The 15,811-nt window shown below is 51.6% G+C and overlaps 1 protein-coding gene across 1 annotated transcript in view; it reads right to left on the reverse strand.

Annotated features, from left to right (window-relative positions):
* MTM1 (myotubularin 1) overlaps nt 1–15,811 on the reverse strand; it is a 405,405-nt gene that overhangs the window by 17,313 nt on the left and 372,281 nt on the right. The window contains exon 14 of the mRNA XM_086918601.1: nt 12,144–12,320. Within this exon, the coding sequence (XP_086774727.1) occupies nt 12,144–12,320 (177 nt within the window). The remainder of the gene's footprint in view (nt 1–12,143; nt 12,321–15,811) is intronic.

The raw sequence follows: 15,811 nt of genomic DNA on the forward strand, positions 1-15,811 counted from the left end.
GAGTCATCACAAAAGGAACAGGAGGAAACATGTGCGTGATGCCTTTCAAGAATCTATTTACAACAGGGGACTTAAAAAGAGAAGGTTTATCAGGAAGCCTCAAGAAGGCAGAAATGGCAGAGAGATAGCCCTTAATAGTGCCCAGAGCAGAGCCCTGCTGGGCAAGAGAAAGAAGGAAGAGGAGAACCTCTGAAAGGGAGGCAGAGAGTGGATCCACAGCCTTTGCTGTGCACCATGCCACAAATGTGTTCTACCTGCAGGCGTATAACGATTTTGTGGAAGGACGCCTGGCTGCCAGTATCACATCACAGACTTCAGGAGGCAAGTCAAATGGCCTCAAATGCCACTGCTCAATCTCCACGCATGGAGGAGGAGGCTGGACATGTTCAGTGGAGAACAGTCCCTTGCTGCTGCGACAGAAGGTCCTCCTGAAGAGGCAGACGAATCGGGGATCGACTGACCTACTGAGTAGCTCGGGATACCAGTACCTTCGTGCCCAGTCCGGAGCCACAAGGATAACTTTGGCCCGGTCACGCCTGATCTTCTTCAGCACTTTGGGCAGAAGTGGTATAGGCGGAAAGGCGTACAACAGACCGCAGCTCCACTCGCGACGAAAAGCGTCTCCGAGCGAGTGCCGCCTTGGAAATTCCAACGCGCAGAACAGATGACATTGCACGTTCTCTTCGTTGGCGAATAGATCTAACCAAGGCTCTCCCCACTGCTGAAAGAGGCCTTGCGCCACGTCCGAGTTCAGACGCCATTTGTGATGAATCCTGCACTGGCGGCTGAGTTCAGACTCCCTGGCGTTCAGGGAACCTGCCAGGTGTTGAACCACCAGGGTGACGCCCTGGTGTTCCAGCCATGTCCAGAGGCGCAGAGCCTCCTGACAAAGGGTCCACGACCCCACCCCGCCCTGTTTGTTGCAGTACCACATGGCGGTGGTATTGTCCGTGAACAGCTGCACTACACTTCCCCGGACAGAGGGAAGGAATGCCTTCAGTGCAAGCCGGATCGCCCGCAGCTCCAGAAGGTTGATGTGGAGCCGGGACTCCGCCAGAGACCAGAGGCCTCTGATCTCCCTCTCTCCTATGTGGCCTACCCATCCCCAGGAGGGACGCATCCGTCACCACTACGTGCTCCGGTTGGGGTAGGGAGAGAGATCTGTAGTCAAGAGATCTGCCACTGACCCAATCGCGGTTCGTGAGCCACCACTGCAACTGTCTTGCATTGCCCTCCGAGATCCGGACATGGTCGGACAGGTTGCCCTGATGCTATGCCCACTGAAACTTCAGGTACCACTGCAGCTCCCGCATCCGCAACCTGGCGTGATGCACCAGAAGGATGCATGAAGCCATCAGCCCCAGGAGCCGCAGCATCAACCTAACTGAAACTCGGGATAAAGGCTGAGAGATCGGAATCAGAGCCTGAATATCCCGAAACTGTACTGAGTCTAGAACCGCTTCGATAAAAAGGAGCTCCCGAGAGGGCCACAGGTGTGACTTCGGCACGTTGATGGAGAACCCCAGCGAGGGCAGGAGGTCGGCCGTAGTCTGGAGGTGGGAGACGACTGACTGGGGCGAGCCCGCCTTAAACAACCAATCGTCGAGATAGGGGAAGACTGAAACCCCTAATCTGCGCAGATGAGCTGCGACCACCGCCATCACTTTCATGAACATCCGTGGGGCGCTGATGAGGCCAAAGGGGAGCACGGTAAACTGAAAGTGCTCGTGGCCTACTGTGAACCGCAGGCCGGCAGGACGGGGATGTAGAAATACGTGTCCTACTAGTCCAAAGCTACCATCCAGTCATCTGGGTCCTGGCAGCTAGGACCTGAGCCAACGTCAGCATCTTGAACTTCGCCTTCCGGAGGAAGCCGTTGATGCTCCATAGGTCCAAGATAGGGCGTAGGCCTCCTTTGCCCTTCTTGGGTACCAGAAAGTAGTGGGAATAGCAACCACGTCCTACTACTTGCCACTGCACGCTTGCGTAAGCTGCTGCTACCTGCTGATTTTATAATTTTAAAAACTCACTTGCACTTGCACCTGCACTATCGCGCTGCTCGAATTTAGGACACAGGCGCTTCTCGTGTTTGTGGACATCTTTTGGGGCCATAATTACCGACTAGCTCTTACCTGCACTATAATTGTCTTGCCACCGCATTTTGCGGGTCTTAGGGCTTCTTGAAACCGCATTGCGACGTTTTGGCTGCCATCTTGGGTGTGGGTAGCGAGGAGGTGCCGATTAACGGGCGCCATCTTGGGTGTGGGGCCAGAGGTCTGCCTCGCAGGACTCCCGCGCTCAGAGGAGTTAATAAAAGCAGGAACTTCCTCAGCTCAGGTAGACTACTACTTGCCTCTGCACCCTCGCGTAAGCTGCTGCTACCTGCTGATTTTATAATTTTAAAAACTCACTTGCACCTGCACTATCGCGCTGTTCGAATTTAGGACGCAGGCGCTTCTCGCGTATTGTGGACAACTTTTGGGACCATAATTACCAACTAGCTCTTACCTGCACTATAATCGTCTTGCCACCCGCATTTTGCGGGACTTAGGGCTTCTTGATACCGCATCGCGGCGTTTTGGCCGCCATCTTGGGTGTGGGTAGCCAGGAGGTGCCGATTAACGGGCGCCATCTTGGGTGTGGGGCCAGAGGTCTGCCTCGCAGGACTTCCGCGCTGAGAGGAGTTAATTAAAGCAGGAACTTCCTCAGCTCAAGTAGACTACTACTTGCTACTGCACGCTCGCGTAAGCTGCTGCTACCTGCTGATTTTATCATTTTAAAAACTCACTTCCACTTGCACCTGCACTATCGCGCTGCTCGAATTTAGGATGCAGGCGCTTCTCGCGTATTGTGGACATCTTTTGGGGCCATAATTACCAACTAGTTCTTACCTGCACTATAATCGTCTTGCCACCCGCATTTTGCGGGACTTAGGGCTTCTTGAAACCGAATTGCGGCGTTTTGGCCGCCATCTTGGGTGTGGGTAGCCAGGAGGTGCCGATTAACGGGCGCCATCTTGGGTGTGGGGCCAGAGATCTGCCTCGCAGGACTCCCGCGCTTAACGGCTATATAAGATTTGCCTCCCTCAAGCGCGCAGCGTAGGTGTGCCAGAGGTAAGCCCGTTTGCGCCCGTTCACGCACAGATCGCGCCTAGCGCTAGCCATGCTGCCTCTGAGGCCCAACCTCATTTTTTTCTACTCCAGAGCTTCGCTAATTCAGTTTGGTCAACATCTCTAGGCAAGTAATTTGCCGGGTTCCACTACCGAAAACTCTGGGGTGCTGTCCTGTGGTCTGCTCAATGTTCGGTCGCTCTGTAAGCACTATGTCGAAATCGCACTCCTAATTCACTCTTATGGGTTGGACGTACTCTTTCTCACAGAGACGTGGACTCGAGCAGACAGCGAGGTAGAACTTGGGCTGGCGTGCCCTTCGGGCTATAAAATCAGGCATTGCCCTAGGCTGGGGAGTAGAGGTGGAGGGATAGGATTCATCTTTAGAGACACCTTGGCCTTCTCTCAGTTTGAGGTAAAGGCGGTCCAAGGACTTGAACTTATGGGCTTCTCGCTTAAAGGACACAAAGGTGTTTTGCAATCTGGATTGCTATGTTATAGACCCCCGGGTAATGCACTATCCAAGATACCAGAATTGATTGACCTAATCTATGATATTTCCAATACCCATGCCAGACTAATTATTTTGGGGGATTTTAATCTGTGCCCTAATGGGCATTCGGATACAGCATATAGAGAATTGTGCCAGGCCTGCAGCAACCTTCAGTTGCAACAGCTGGTACTTTCTCGGACTCACATGAAGGGTCACGTCCTAGACCTGGTTTTTGCGGAAACCACTCAGGTTATGATTAGGGATATAGCTATCCAATGCTGAACGGATCATGCTCTAGTCCACTTCTCCCTATACCTTTCCGCCGACTCCTTGAGAGAGAACGGTTCGGGCCCTACCAAAGTTAGTAGGCAATGGTCTAAACTCCTGAACAATACTGGTCCACCTATTTTGCTCCCCGGAGGTTTCATTTTGAAGGAGAATGTGGAGGCGAGCTATTCCAGTCTGTGCCAGCAAATTACCAACTCGCTGGACACGCTGGTCCCCCTACGGAAATCAAGAGTCAGACGTAGGCCTGCCATGCCATGGTACTCTAACAGTCTTCTCCAACTGAAACTCTGGTGCAAACAGGCAGAAAGGGCATGGAAGTCTTACTCTGAGTCTGCTAAATCCCTCTACAAACAAGCACTGCTGGACTAGAAGGCCCAGATTAAGTGCGCTAAAGCTAAATATTTTGAGGATATGCTGTTGCAGGCATCCAACAAATCGCCGACCCTGTTTAAAATAGTGAATGACGTTTCCAGGCCGACTTGTGCGGCAAATAATATTCCGGCCTCACAGTCTCTATGTGATTCCCTGGCAACTGCATTCGAGGATAAAATTGCCAACATCCTGAGTGGTCTCTCTAACTCAGGTACTCCTTGTTCCCAGTCTCTAATCGCCCCTGCGCCGTTTTTTACTTCAGATGAGCCAGAAGAACCGACAGGTCATCTGTGGCTGGAGAGTTTTACACTTCCCCCGTTCAATGATTTCTGCGCATTAGCAAACGGTGTGTCCTCGGGCTCCCCCCTTGATCCACTACCCCACAAATTCTGGAAATTCTTTCAGGAGGAACTCTTTCGCCCCTTATATTCCATCTGCCACTAGTCCCTCAGCACCGCCACGGTAACAGAGTGCTGGAAGTTGGCAGTGGTCTCCCCCTCCTGAAGAAAACCACTCTCGACTCCACCTGTCTGGCGAATTATCGGCAAATCTCGCTGCTTCCCTTCCCGGTTAAGATCATGGAGAAGCTCGTGACCCGGTCTCTGTCCAGCTTTCTGGAAAGTAACACCTGCTTGGACGTGGCCCAGTTCGGCTTCCGGCCGGCTCATGGTACGGAGTCGGCGCTGGTGGTCGTGCTGGATGCTCTCGGCTCGCGGGTCGACAATGGTCGGGCAGCCTTTTTAGTGCTGCTCGACATGTCGGCCGCGTTTGACACGGTCAGCCACTCCACTCTCATCAGCAGGCTGGAGGAGATCGGGGTAGCGGGACTGGCACGAGATTGGTTTATCTCCTATCTCCAGAATAGACACCAGGTGGTGGCTCTACCGCCTTTTAGGTCAGGGATCAGGAGAGTAGGGCAGGGTGTTCCCCAAGGGTCAGCGATTAGTCCCATCTTATTTAATTTGTACCTCCGTCCCCTGATCAGCCTGATTAAGTCCTTCGGCATCTCGCTGATTAATTACGCCGACGATACCCAGCTACTCTTCTCCCTTGAAGGAGAAGATGCTGTGTCCATGGAGACTTTCCATCAATGTATGACTGCCGCTGCCGACTGGTTGAAAAACAACTCTCTCCAGTTCAACGGCTCAAAGACCGAGGTACTGTACTGTTCATTGGACCGTACCCCGCGTCCTCTACCGGCAGACTTTTGGCCTTCATCCTCCTTGGGTACAGTGGTGGCGGCGGACTCTGCTCGCAACCTTGGAGTCATGTTAGGCCCTAATCTACAGCTGGATGGTTTCGTCAACAAAACCATTTCTACCTGCATGATATTACTCCGCACTCTGTGAAAAATCCTTTCCCTGCTTCCGGCTCAGTCTAGGCCAGAGGTGGTGCGTGGTATTATCCTTAGTAGGATTGATTATTGCAATGCACTGCTTCTAGGGGCACCCTGCACTTTGATTAGCAAGCTGCAGCGTATTCAAAACATGGCAGCGAAGCTCGCTCGCTCTAGGCCGCGCGCAGCTTCCTCCTCCCTCACGCTCAAGGACCTTCATTGGTTACCAGTTCAGCAGCGAATCTACTTTAAAGCATCCTGCTTGGTCTTTAAGGCTTTGCATCATCAAGGTCCAGTCATGCTGCAGAACCTCTTCTCGTAGTACCATGCAGCGAGACCATTACGCTGCTCCTCGGCATGTCTAGTGGTGGTTCCGAGAATCCATAGGTTACGGATCAGGGGCCGCTCCTTTGGATATGCAGCTGCCAAGCTCTGGAACTCCCTTCCCTTGCCCTTGAGGAGCCTTAGGGCTTTTCCATCTTTCAAGAGGGGCCTAAAAACCTACCTCTTCCCAAGAACAGAGTAACAGTGCGATTGTGTATCTGGTTCAGTAGAGTCAAAGCGCCAGGATACCCTCTGGGTGACAGTTCGCGCTATACAAATGTGCAATACATACATACATACTTCAGGCCCAGGAACGTGCTTGACGGCCCCCTTGGCCAAGAGGGCCGTACCTTACTCCTACTGAAGTCGCAAGTGATACCCTGACATCCGGTGGTACTGTGGTGGCATGGCTGGAATGGTCGCTTCGAAGGGGAGGGAGTAGCCCCTTCGGACGATTTGCGGCACCCACCTATCCGAAGTGATGGAGCGCCAGTGGAGGAGGTGATGGCGATCCCTGCCCCCCCCACTGGTGTCGAATGGGCCTGAAAACTCTGACTAGGAGGATTTTGAGGCAGATGCTGCAGGTGTGGACTGACCTTGCCGGTGTCCCACGGCACCGCTGCAGCGGTTACTACATCCGCGTTGAGGTTGGTTCTGCGGCCTTTGGCTAGCTGGAAGTGCAGGGGCGCCCCTTCCTTGGCCATGAAAGGGACGAACGGCGGAAGTTTGCTGGCGTTGGCCAAGGCCCAAGCACATGGCCGTAGCCCTGGAGTACTTGAAACGCTCCAGCGCATTATCCGCCTTGTCGCCAAAGAGGCGACGGCCATCAAAGGGCATTTCCATAAGGGTGGCTTGGACATCCCCCGAAAAGTTGGCGGACGTCAGCCCGGTGTGGCGGCAAACCGCCACCGTCGTTGCAATCGCCCTACCACCGGTGGTATCAAGTCCACACCGAATGGAATAGAGTGCTGCATCCCGTCACTCTGCTATGGCTTGGGTAAGCTTTGCCTGGACCTCTAACGGGCACTGCAGCAGCACTTCCGCAACCGTATCCCACAGAGAGTGGGTGTAAGGGCCCAAAAGGCAGGCGGGATTAACTGACCGCAACCCCAAACTCAGTGAGGAGAACAGTTTCTTCCCAAACTGATCGTACCTTTTGGATTCTCGATCTGGAGGATGGGTCGGGAATGCTGTCTGGGAGGTAGAGGCCTGGATTACCAGGCTCTCGGGGGTGGGGTGAACGGACAGGAAGCTGCGGTCGCCCGGAGTTAGGCGGTGGTGTCGGGCCACGTTACGATCTACAGGGAGGCCTGTACAGGGCTTGGAGCAGGTACCACCAGAACGTCAGTGAGGGCTTCGTTAAACGGCAGGAGAGGCTCCGAGGAGCTTGCCTGCGGTTTAAGCACCTCAGTCAGTCCTCACGGCCGCGATCAGGAGTTCAAGAGCCAAGGCCTTGGCTTCCCTAGTCAACACCACGCTGTAAGCAGCCCCTTCCTCCGTAGCCACGGTAGGGGGGGAGACAAAGCCAGTGTCGGGCAAAGTCCAGACCACTGGCCTCCCCCAGCTCGTCTACCCAGTCCAGGCTCAACTGGCACTGCAGTGCCAGAGGGTCCCCAGACCCCTCCCAGTCCCCCTCGTCATCCATCTCCTGATAGTTAGGAACAAATTATGGAGCCCGGTCGTTGGTGAAGGGCTCACCGATCGGCGTCAAAGACGGCGCCGGTCCGACGCCGGATCCGGACCGGGGACGGCGTCGGGGCGGCACCCTTTGTGACGGCGACAGCGGAGGGGTCGTAAGTTCGACCGGCATCGTCACGGATCCTGGCCTGTATCCTGAGGAGCCCCGCGGCGTCCGGACCGGAGTCGTCGACCCGCTTGGGCTCCCAGACGGACCCACTGGGCCCAAAGGCGCCTTGGTTGGGTTCAGTCGGAGGGAAGCGCGACCTCATGGCCGTGAGGAAGCTGCTAATCTTCTCCGGCGTCGTGTGCAGCCCAGGGACCGGCGGGTGTGGAGTTGGACGAGGCACTTGCGGTTGCGCCGGAGCATCGTGGGCGGTGTCGCCCGAACCCCTGGCCGCGTCAGGGGGGTCGAGAGAGTGATGGCACTTCTTCGACTTCTTGTGCCTCGACTTACCTGAGGACTTGGAGCCCGACGAGTCGTGTTGACTCTTCGAGCGGCGATGACTGTGGCCCCGCGACCGGTCCCTCTACCTCCTCCTGGACCGGGACCTTGAGCAGCGCGGGCCGACTGCCGGAGCTCGAGGCGCTTACGGGACCGCTCCCGTCTAGCCTTCGGGGCCCGGCAGTCGGGGCACGACTTGTCATCGTGGTCGGCCCTGAGACAGTAAAGGCACCGACGGTGGGGGTCGGTCACAGACATCAAGCGGGGACAATTGTCGCAGGGTTTGAACCCGGGCATCCCTATCAGCACCGCGATTCGGGGAATCGACTCGAGAAGGATCCAAAAGAGATCAAAAAGGTTTAGTAAAAAATTGACTAGTAGTACTGCTCTTGCCGGATCTGCGCTTGCTGGTGCGGAAAAAAAAAAAGAACTGACAGCGCGCGAGGGCGTCGTCTAAGTACTCCGACGATGTCATCCCGGCGAACACGATTCAGCCGACGATGCGGAGCCACAGACGATGCCTACCGACACGCAGTGGTACTGCTATGCAAAACTTTCCGGATCCAGTCGCCTGGGGATATTCTAAGGTAAGGAATCTAACACTAACCTGTTTCTTTCAGATTGGGCTGCCAACAATTGTATGCTTGTACTCTTTGCACCAGTGGCTCCATATATAGCAAGTGCATCCCTAGCTTGATGCAAAAAGGGACAGAAAGGATTAAATTCAACCATATTTGTCCCTCAAAGGACAGATCTACCCATCTTTTGAACCTGCCTCCAAATCCAAACTGAGGAGTTAACAACAATATGACCAGTGGACCCTATCAAGCACTTTAAACGCGTCTGCTGAAACTAAGAGTACATCAATTTTGGATCTATGAATCTTTTCCATTAGGTAAAGGAGACTGGTGGTATTATCCGAGCATTTGTTATTGTCATTGTGGGGTAACCCCAGATTTGTATGGGTCAGCCAGTCCTTGCATGTAAACAAGCTAGGATGTTGATATGTATAAATGCGTGGTTGTGATTCAGGTCCACCCTTAACCAACAAATGAGAAGGACGATAAACCACTAGCTCAGACCTGGCCACAACATGAGCATGGATACATTCAAAACGATGTTTCAACCAAAGAAAATCTCTCTCATTCAACCGTTACACCGACCTCGCCTTCAAAAAAGCATTGCTAAGGAAATCAAAATGGCTTGCTACTAGCGCTCTAAGTGAAACCATTCCTCCCAGCTAACAACTTCAATATTTTGCTGAGAAGCCCTCATATTCTTGCACTAGGATGATAGCCTCTCAAACTTCAGTTCCCAACTTTCCCCCGCCATTCCCTAATTTAGAGCACTCTACATACCACAAAATGCCTCAACATGCCTCATTAAGGGTTTGAAGAAATATCACATCACCCCAATGATAGTGGAAATTTACTGGCATTCCCTAGTGGCCCGTACTACCTTCAAGGCCTGCTGCATCTACAAAACCATCACAACCAGCACCCTGCTATCTGTCTGAAAAGCTCATTCTCTGGTCGCTCTCAGCAAACCTGCAACCAAGGCATCATCAGACTTGAGATGAAGTGGTGCAAGAAAGCAAACCTATGCAATAAGCCTTTGTTATCTACACATCCACGACCTGGAACAACATTCATGTATCGATCAAGAGTGCATCTATCTTTCTTCAATCTAAGAAAGAGTTGAAGGCACACCTCTTCAACAAGCACCACATTGTTATAGAGTATCTGTTATGTTTCCCTTTCATGAAGAGGTCTATCCCCAGTTCATCCAAAAGGCTGAACAGGTTGCCACCACTGAATAGTCCAGGACCTATTTATATGACTTGGACTCTGACCTGCATTGGTTGTCGCTGTGTCATTCTTCATGTTTTAGCATTTGGCCAATGTTTAATTTGGGTATCTATAGCCAGATTTATTTCGTTTCCCCAATAGGTGCAGGTTTGCTAGTACTGTATGTAACGATCCACATGGTCTTCATTGTGCCCTTCACCTGGAACACCTTCAGGGTGCTACTGACCACCCGAAGATGGCTGTGCAGCTTTGTTACAGAATAAGATATTAAGCCCCGATAGATCTTAATCTTAAATGAACCCCCCACCCCCAAAACCACGTCCACCATGGCCTCCGGGAAAAGAGCAGAAGGGTATGCATGCTGCCAGAATCAGACAGTCGATCCACCAACCCAAGGCTAACTTCTAATTTTCAACAGCAGCTCAGACTTTTTCAGCAAGGCACAAATCCTGTGTTCCGGTGGTTGTATCCTGCAGTAGGCATTGTCCAAGCAAGGCAATATATTGGGATGCAGTCAACTAAAATCGCAGAATGTTGACATTCAGCCCCAGATGTTCAAATAGTCAAATCCAAAACCTAACAGCCCCCCTTACACTGATCTTATGTGGCAGTGGCTTCACATGCCAGTCATTCAGGCAGAGGAAAATTTAGACCCTATTCAAGTGGAATGAGCGGAAATAGGGGCCAAGTGAAATGTGTGGATGTAATGGATGGAGTGCTGTGTGTGGATGGTATGGACGGACCGCAAGCCGATGGAAGAGACCTTCAATGGCTGGTGCACTTGGCCCACTTTGAACCTGAGGAATGACTGATTTATCCACTGGATGGGGATGAGTAAATAGACTCCTTAGAAGTCTAAAGGCACCATCAAGCCACCACAGTGCAGGTACGGATGATTTCCACCAGAGTTTTCATCAAGAATGTGTACTTTTGCATGTAAATATTTATAAATAGCATTTTACAAATTGGACTGCAGTTTTCCACCATCTTTGATCTAGTGTGTACCTGGAGTAGTTCCCCTGGTTGAGTGCTGGCATTAGTTTGCACCGTTCTTTAAAAGGGCATGTAACTTCAGCCTCTAGCTAGCAAATCTGTGTCCCAGATTTCAAGTACCCTAAAGTGGCTGAGAAGGTGGTTTCAATGGTAAGTTCAGCATGTCTCCAGATGTCCAAATGTCTCTAACTCACTTACGTTGACGTATGCTCTCAAAAACTTGTCTATCAGGGGCAGTTGCACGTCTTTGGAGAACCCTGTGGAACGAGCCCAAGCGTTGTCCCGAATCCAGACACCCCTATCCAAGCAGTCAGTAGTGTCCAAACCTGAGCGAATCACATATTTTACTGCATCTTGCCATCATGTATGATCTGCTAGAGGTCATGTATGATCTGTTGCTGGCAAGATGTCCACCATCTTGTCCCACAATGCCTGTGAGTATGAGTAGCAATCCACGAGGCAGCTAGAACAGGGGGTTGGGGAATGATGGAAACATATTGGGATTTAGTATGTGTGAGTCGACGTGGGGAGTATTCCTCAACCAAAGACACGCTTTTTGACACTGGATAGGAAATTAGATAATTTGAGGATGTCCAACGCTATCCACATGCATGTAGCCTCTCTGTAAAACACAAATGTCACACTTACAAAATTCGAATATCCCAAACAGTTCAGCAATGTCAGATATTTTCCCTGAGCTTTAACAAAAAGTTTGGTTTACCTTGTAATACATGATGTAGATGACAAGAATTTGCAAACACATCAAAACACATTTGGAGATTAACAGGACATGCTTTTTGGGAAGACTTACTAATGAAAAAACATGGAGAACCAGTGGAGATGCAAAACCAAGTTTGAAATAAAAAATGAAAATAAAGATCTTATGTGAGGTTATTGGTTATGTTCTTGAGCACGGAGGCAAAATCAGACCATAAAGCTTGTGCTAATGTTTCTAACAGACTGAAAAAAGCAGTCTGTACCAAAGTGTTAGATTCTCAAAATATACCTGAATTTCAATGTCATTTTAGTGGCCCTGGAGCTATGATCTTTTGCCAAAGGCATGTGGCCTACCAGTTTAGAGTGGACGGGTATGATTACGGATGGTCTACTGTAAGGGCACAAATTGGCTAATCTATGACAGAAATATTTACTGAGGCTGCTCAATTGTTTCAGCACAGCTATATCACATTTTGTTCTCACTAATGCTTAACATCATGGTAAATGGGCAAAACCGCTTTACTGGTGCTCAGATTGTGCTTTGCTCAAACCGGTATCATGTAATAGCGGTTTTACTTACTTGCTGTCTAATTCTTGGGTTCCATCTGATGTAATAGTTGACCCAAAGTTCCAAGTGGCGCATACTGGCCACAGGATAAAGTATTCTATTGAAATCCTTGGTGTAAAAAGGATTAGTGTACTTAGATTTGTCACAGTTTATCAACGACCACAAGGATGATGTTTTCCCTCGAACATTCTGCAATGGAAAAAAAGGGTTATACTCACGGTGCTGAGCGAAGTGTAAAGATTTAACAGCAAAGAAACATGCTTACATAAAACGTATTCTCTACTTCGAACATAAAGCAATGCAACCTGAAGCAAGGTGTTCTGTATCCTTTCTACATTTACTCATAAATTAATTTTAATTGGTAACAAATTCAAGAGGTAAAGAACAAGTTACTTGCATTCGGTAACACATTATCTGGTAGAGACTAGTTGCAGATTCCTTACCTTTAAATTTCCCAGGTGTCAGGCTGGATCTGGAAACTTTTGCTGAGCAATTCCCCTTGCTTGTGACGTCGAGTGGCTCCATTCGGCTCCGCGTGTCGTCGATGTCGTTGGTAGTGTTGGTTATGACGTTGCGGTGCCTACATAGGCGCCATCTAGGCGGGTGGACATCGGTACTTTTCGTTTTTACACGCCAGAAGCGCAGAGCCACGAAGTGACTGACAAAAACGTGTGCAAAACTAGGGCCCTGAAAGGGGAGTAACCCTAGATCTACTACATCAGTCCACAAAGCGGGGAGGCTTGGGTGGGGCTGTACCAGATAATGTGTTACTGTTAGAAATGGGATTTCTGTTTGGCTGAGGCCTGCGCCAAAGCCAGGCAGAAACCACCACTCTAGTTAGGGCAAGGAAGTTACAGTCCAAAGATAACCCCTGCTCACCCCCTTGGCAACGTGACACGAGCAGTAAGGCTGATCCCGGAGGCAATGTGTAAAGCATTTGCGCACGCACCCACCAGCAACAACATCTCAGTCCCCCCACAAAAGGAAATCCACACAAGGTTATATCAAAAATAGCCTTTGTATTATCAAAACACATCAGAATCATAATCACAGGATGTACATTGTGCCAAGTGGCACAGGCAATATTTACAATGGATTATGTACACCTGACAGGGCCACATGGACCACTGTCAGGATCATCACAAAGTGAACCTGGTAAAGGTGAAATAAAACATACAAGTAATAATAGGTCATAGAACAAACAGTCAGTAAACAGTGATAATCACTGCACTTGCAACAGTCTGTGCCATGAAATCCATCATACACAGTATCCCACCAGTCAGACTACATTAGACCCTCACCACCTAAATAACCACTACACTAGGGGCGTAAATCACACAGGGAGGTATAATCTCCCTAACACAAACCTTAAAAGGTAAACAACCCCCTATGCATAAACCATATCTAGTGGCATCAAACACAGGGCGCGCAAAACATACTACACACAGTACATTTCCTAACACCCAAAGCATTAGCACATACATCACATCAAGGTCCAGGTTGCGCCACTGCGCCAGAACCTAAATGTAGCAGCTGCCCTCTACTTGCTGGGCAGCTGAGGACAAGAACAGGGCCTAAACGCTGCAGCTTGCACTAAGTGCTGCGCAGCTGGGGAAGGCCAAGGTAGGGGTGAAGGAGTGCGGCTCACTCGTGAGTCCAAAGACATGTCCCTAGAAAGAAAAACCTAAACGGTGCAGCTGCCCACTACTTGCTGGGCATCTGGGAACTCAAAACTGCGACAGGGGCGCTCAGCCCTCCTGAACAAAGCTGCCACACGTGGGAGCCCTCTAGGCTCTAGAAATCAATACTGCGCAGAACAGTGGAGCCCTCTAGCTCCGGGACTCACTGTGGCCCTCAAGGGCAAGAACAAGGGCCCCTCTGGCCCTCTGGACCCCCACTGGCGTCTTCTACATCATTATGGCCGTCACTGGAGCCACGCATGGCTCGGTCAACTAATGGGGGGCGGGGGAGCCACCTGGGCTCCTTGAACAAACAACATACCCCCAAATGTAGGAGTGATACAGGAATGGGCCCCTAGGAGCCACTCTGTCTCTAGAAATAACCTCGCCCCCACACTGGGGCACGGAACATGGGACCACGGGCCCCTCTGGGCCTGGGTAAATGGGGGCTAACCAACGTTGGAGCGGCCTGCTGTCAAGTGGGGCCGCTCAAAGAAGAAAAGGGGACAACCTCAGCCCCCCTCCTTACCAGGCTCCTGGCTTCTCTCCACTGGGAGGCGGCGGGGCAGGCACTGGCAATGTGCCTCGCGCCCGCTTCGCAGACCTGACGCTGCTGCTCCTGCGGTGGCCGACTTGCTTCGCCCGGTCCACCCTTCTGGGACCGGGACTTCGGGAAGGACCCTGCTAGGCTCTGGGCGGCCTATCCTCCACACAGCACGGGGCTTACCTACTCATGGGAGCCGCGCCTCCCCTACTTCACCCGGTCCTCCATCACGGGACCGGGACTTAGTGTAGAGTCCTAGAGGCTCCGGGCAGTCGTCTCCTTCCAGGAAGCCTCCAATCAGAGCGTGGCGGCACTTCCCTTCAAAACCGGAAGTCCCGCCCAGCGTCAGGCACTACGGTGCCTGACTTCCTGTTTTCGGCGCGAGGGCAGCGGCTGTGATTTTCGGGCAGAAAGGAGGGGTGGGCACCCTCTGTACTAAAATAAACGTAGGGGTGGGCACCCGCTAAGGCTCCTATAAACGGGGTGGGCACCCGTAAATAAAAATAATTAAATAAGTGGGGTTGGCACCTGCAGGGGAGCCATTTCGGGGGATCCCCACACCAGCGGATCTCTTCAGGGAAAAGGGCAGCATAGCGCTGCCAAGCTCCAGGGCTCCTTTTGGAGCCAAATCTCACCGCTCCCAGGGCGCCCAAAGGTAGCATCACATCCTGGGGGCCAAGAAAAGGGAGAAGGAGGTCTCAGCAGTCCTGGGCATCAGGAGGGGCAAAGCAGGGCCCAGGGGCCAGCACCAAGGGCACCCCAGCAAGGAGACGGCCCCCATGGCGGTCCCTCCTGGGCCCCACCAGCAGCAATGATGCACTGGGCCAGGGACAGACTGATTTGCATATAGCCAGGTTCTGAGCTGGGATGGGGCAGTGAGATAAATAACGGTGATGGATCAAGCCCTGATCTTTGGACTGGGTAAGAGTGGTTTGCTCAATTCAGACACTCTGTTCATCACCACCCCCTTTTCTGAATCGATTTTGGCCACTATAGGTGTGGCAGGGTATACTCAGACATGAGTCCCTTTCTCACTGCTCCATCAGGATTCAAGCAAGCCGGGCCGAAGACGGCTGAAATGCCAGAAACCGGTCCCCGGTAGCTTGTTTCCTTTCTGGTGAAGAATTGGCTTGGTAGTTTAGTCTGCCCTGTTCCCATGATGCACTGGGCCAGGGACAGACTGATTTGCATATAGCCAGGTTCTGAGCTGGGATGGGGCAGTGAGATAAATAACGGTGATGGATCAAGCCCTGATCTTTGGACTGGGTAAGAGTGGTTTGCTCAATTCAGACACTCTGTTCATCACCACCCCCTTTTCTGAATCGATTTTGGCCACTATAGGTGTGGCAGGGTATACTCAGACATGAGTCCCTTTCTCACTGCTCCATCAGGATTCAAGCAAGCCGGGCCGAAGACGGCTGAAATGCCAGAAACCGGTCCCCGGTAGCTTGTTTCCT

This window comes from Lissotriton vulgaris, chromosome 4_1 (assembly GCF_964263255.1).
Source record: "Lissotriton vulgaris chromosome 4_1, aLisVul1.2, whole genome shotgun sequence".
NCBI lineage: Eukaryota > Metazoa > Chordata > Amphibia > Caudata > Salamandridae > Lissotriton > Lissotriton vulgaris.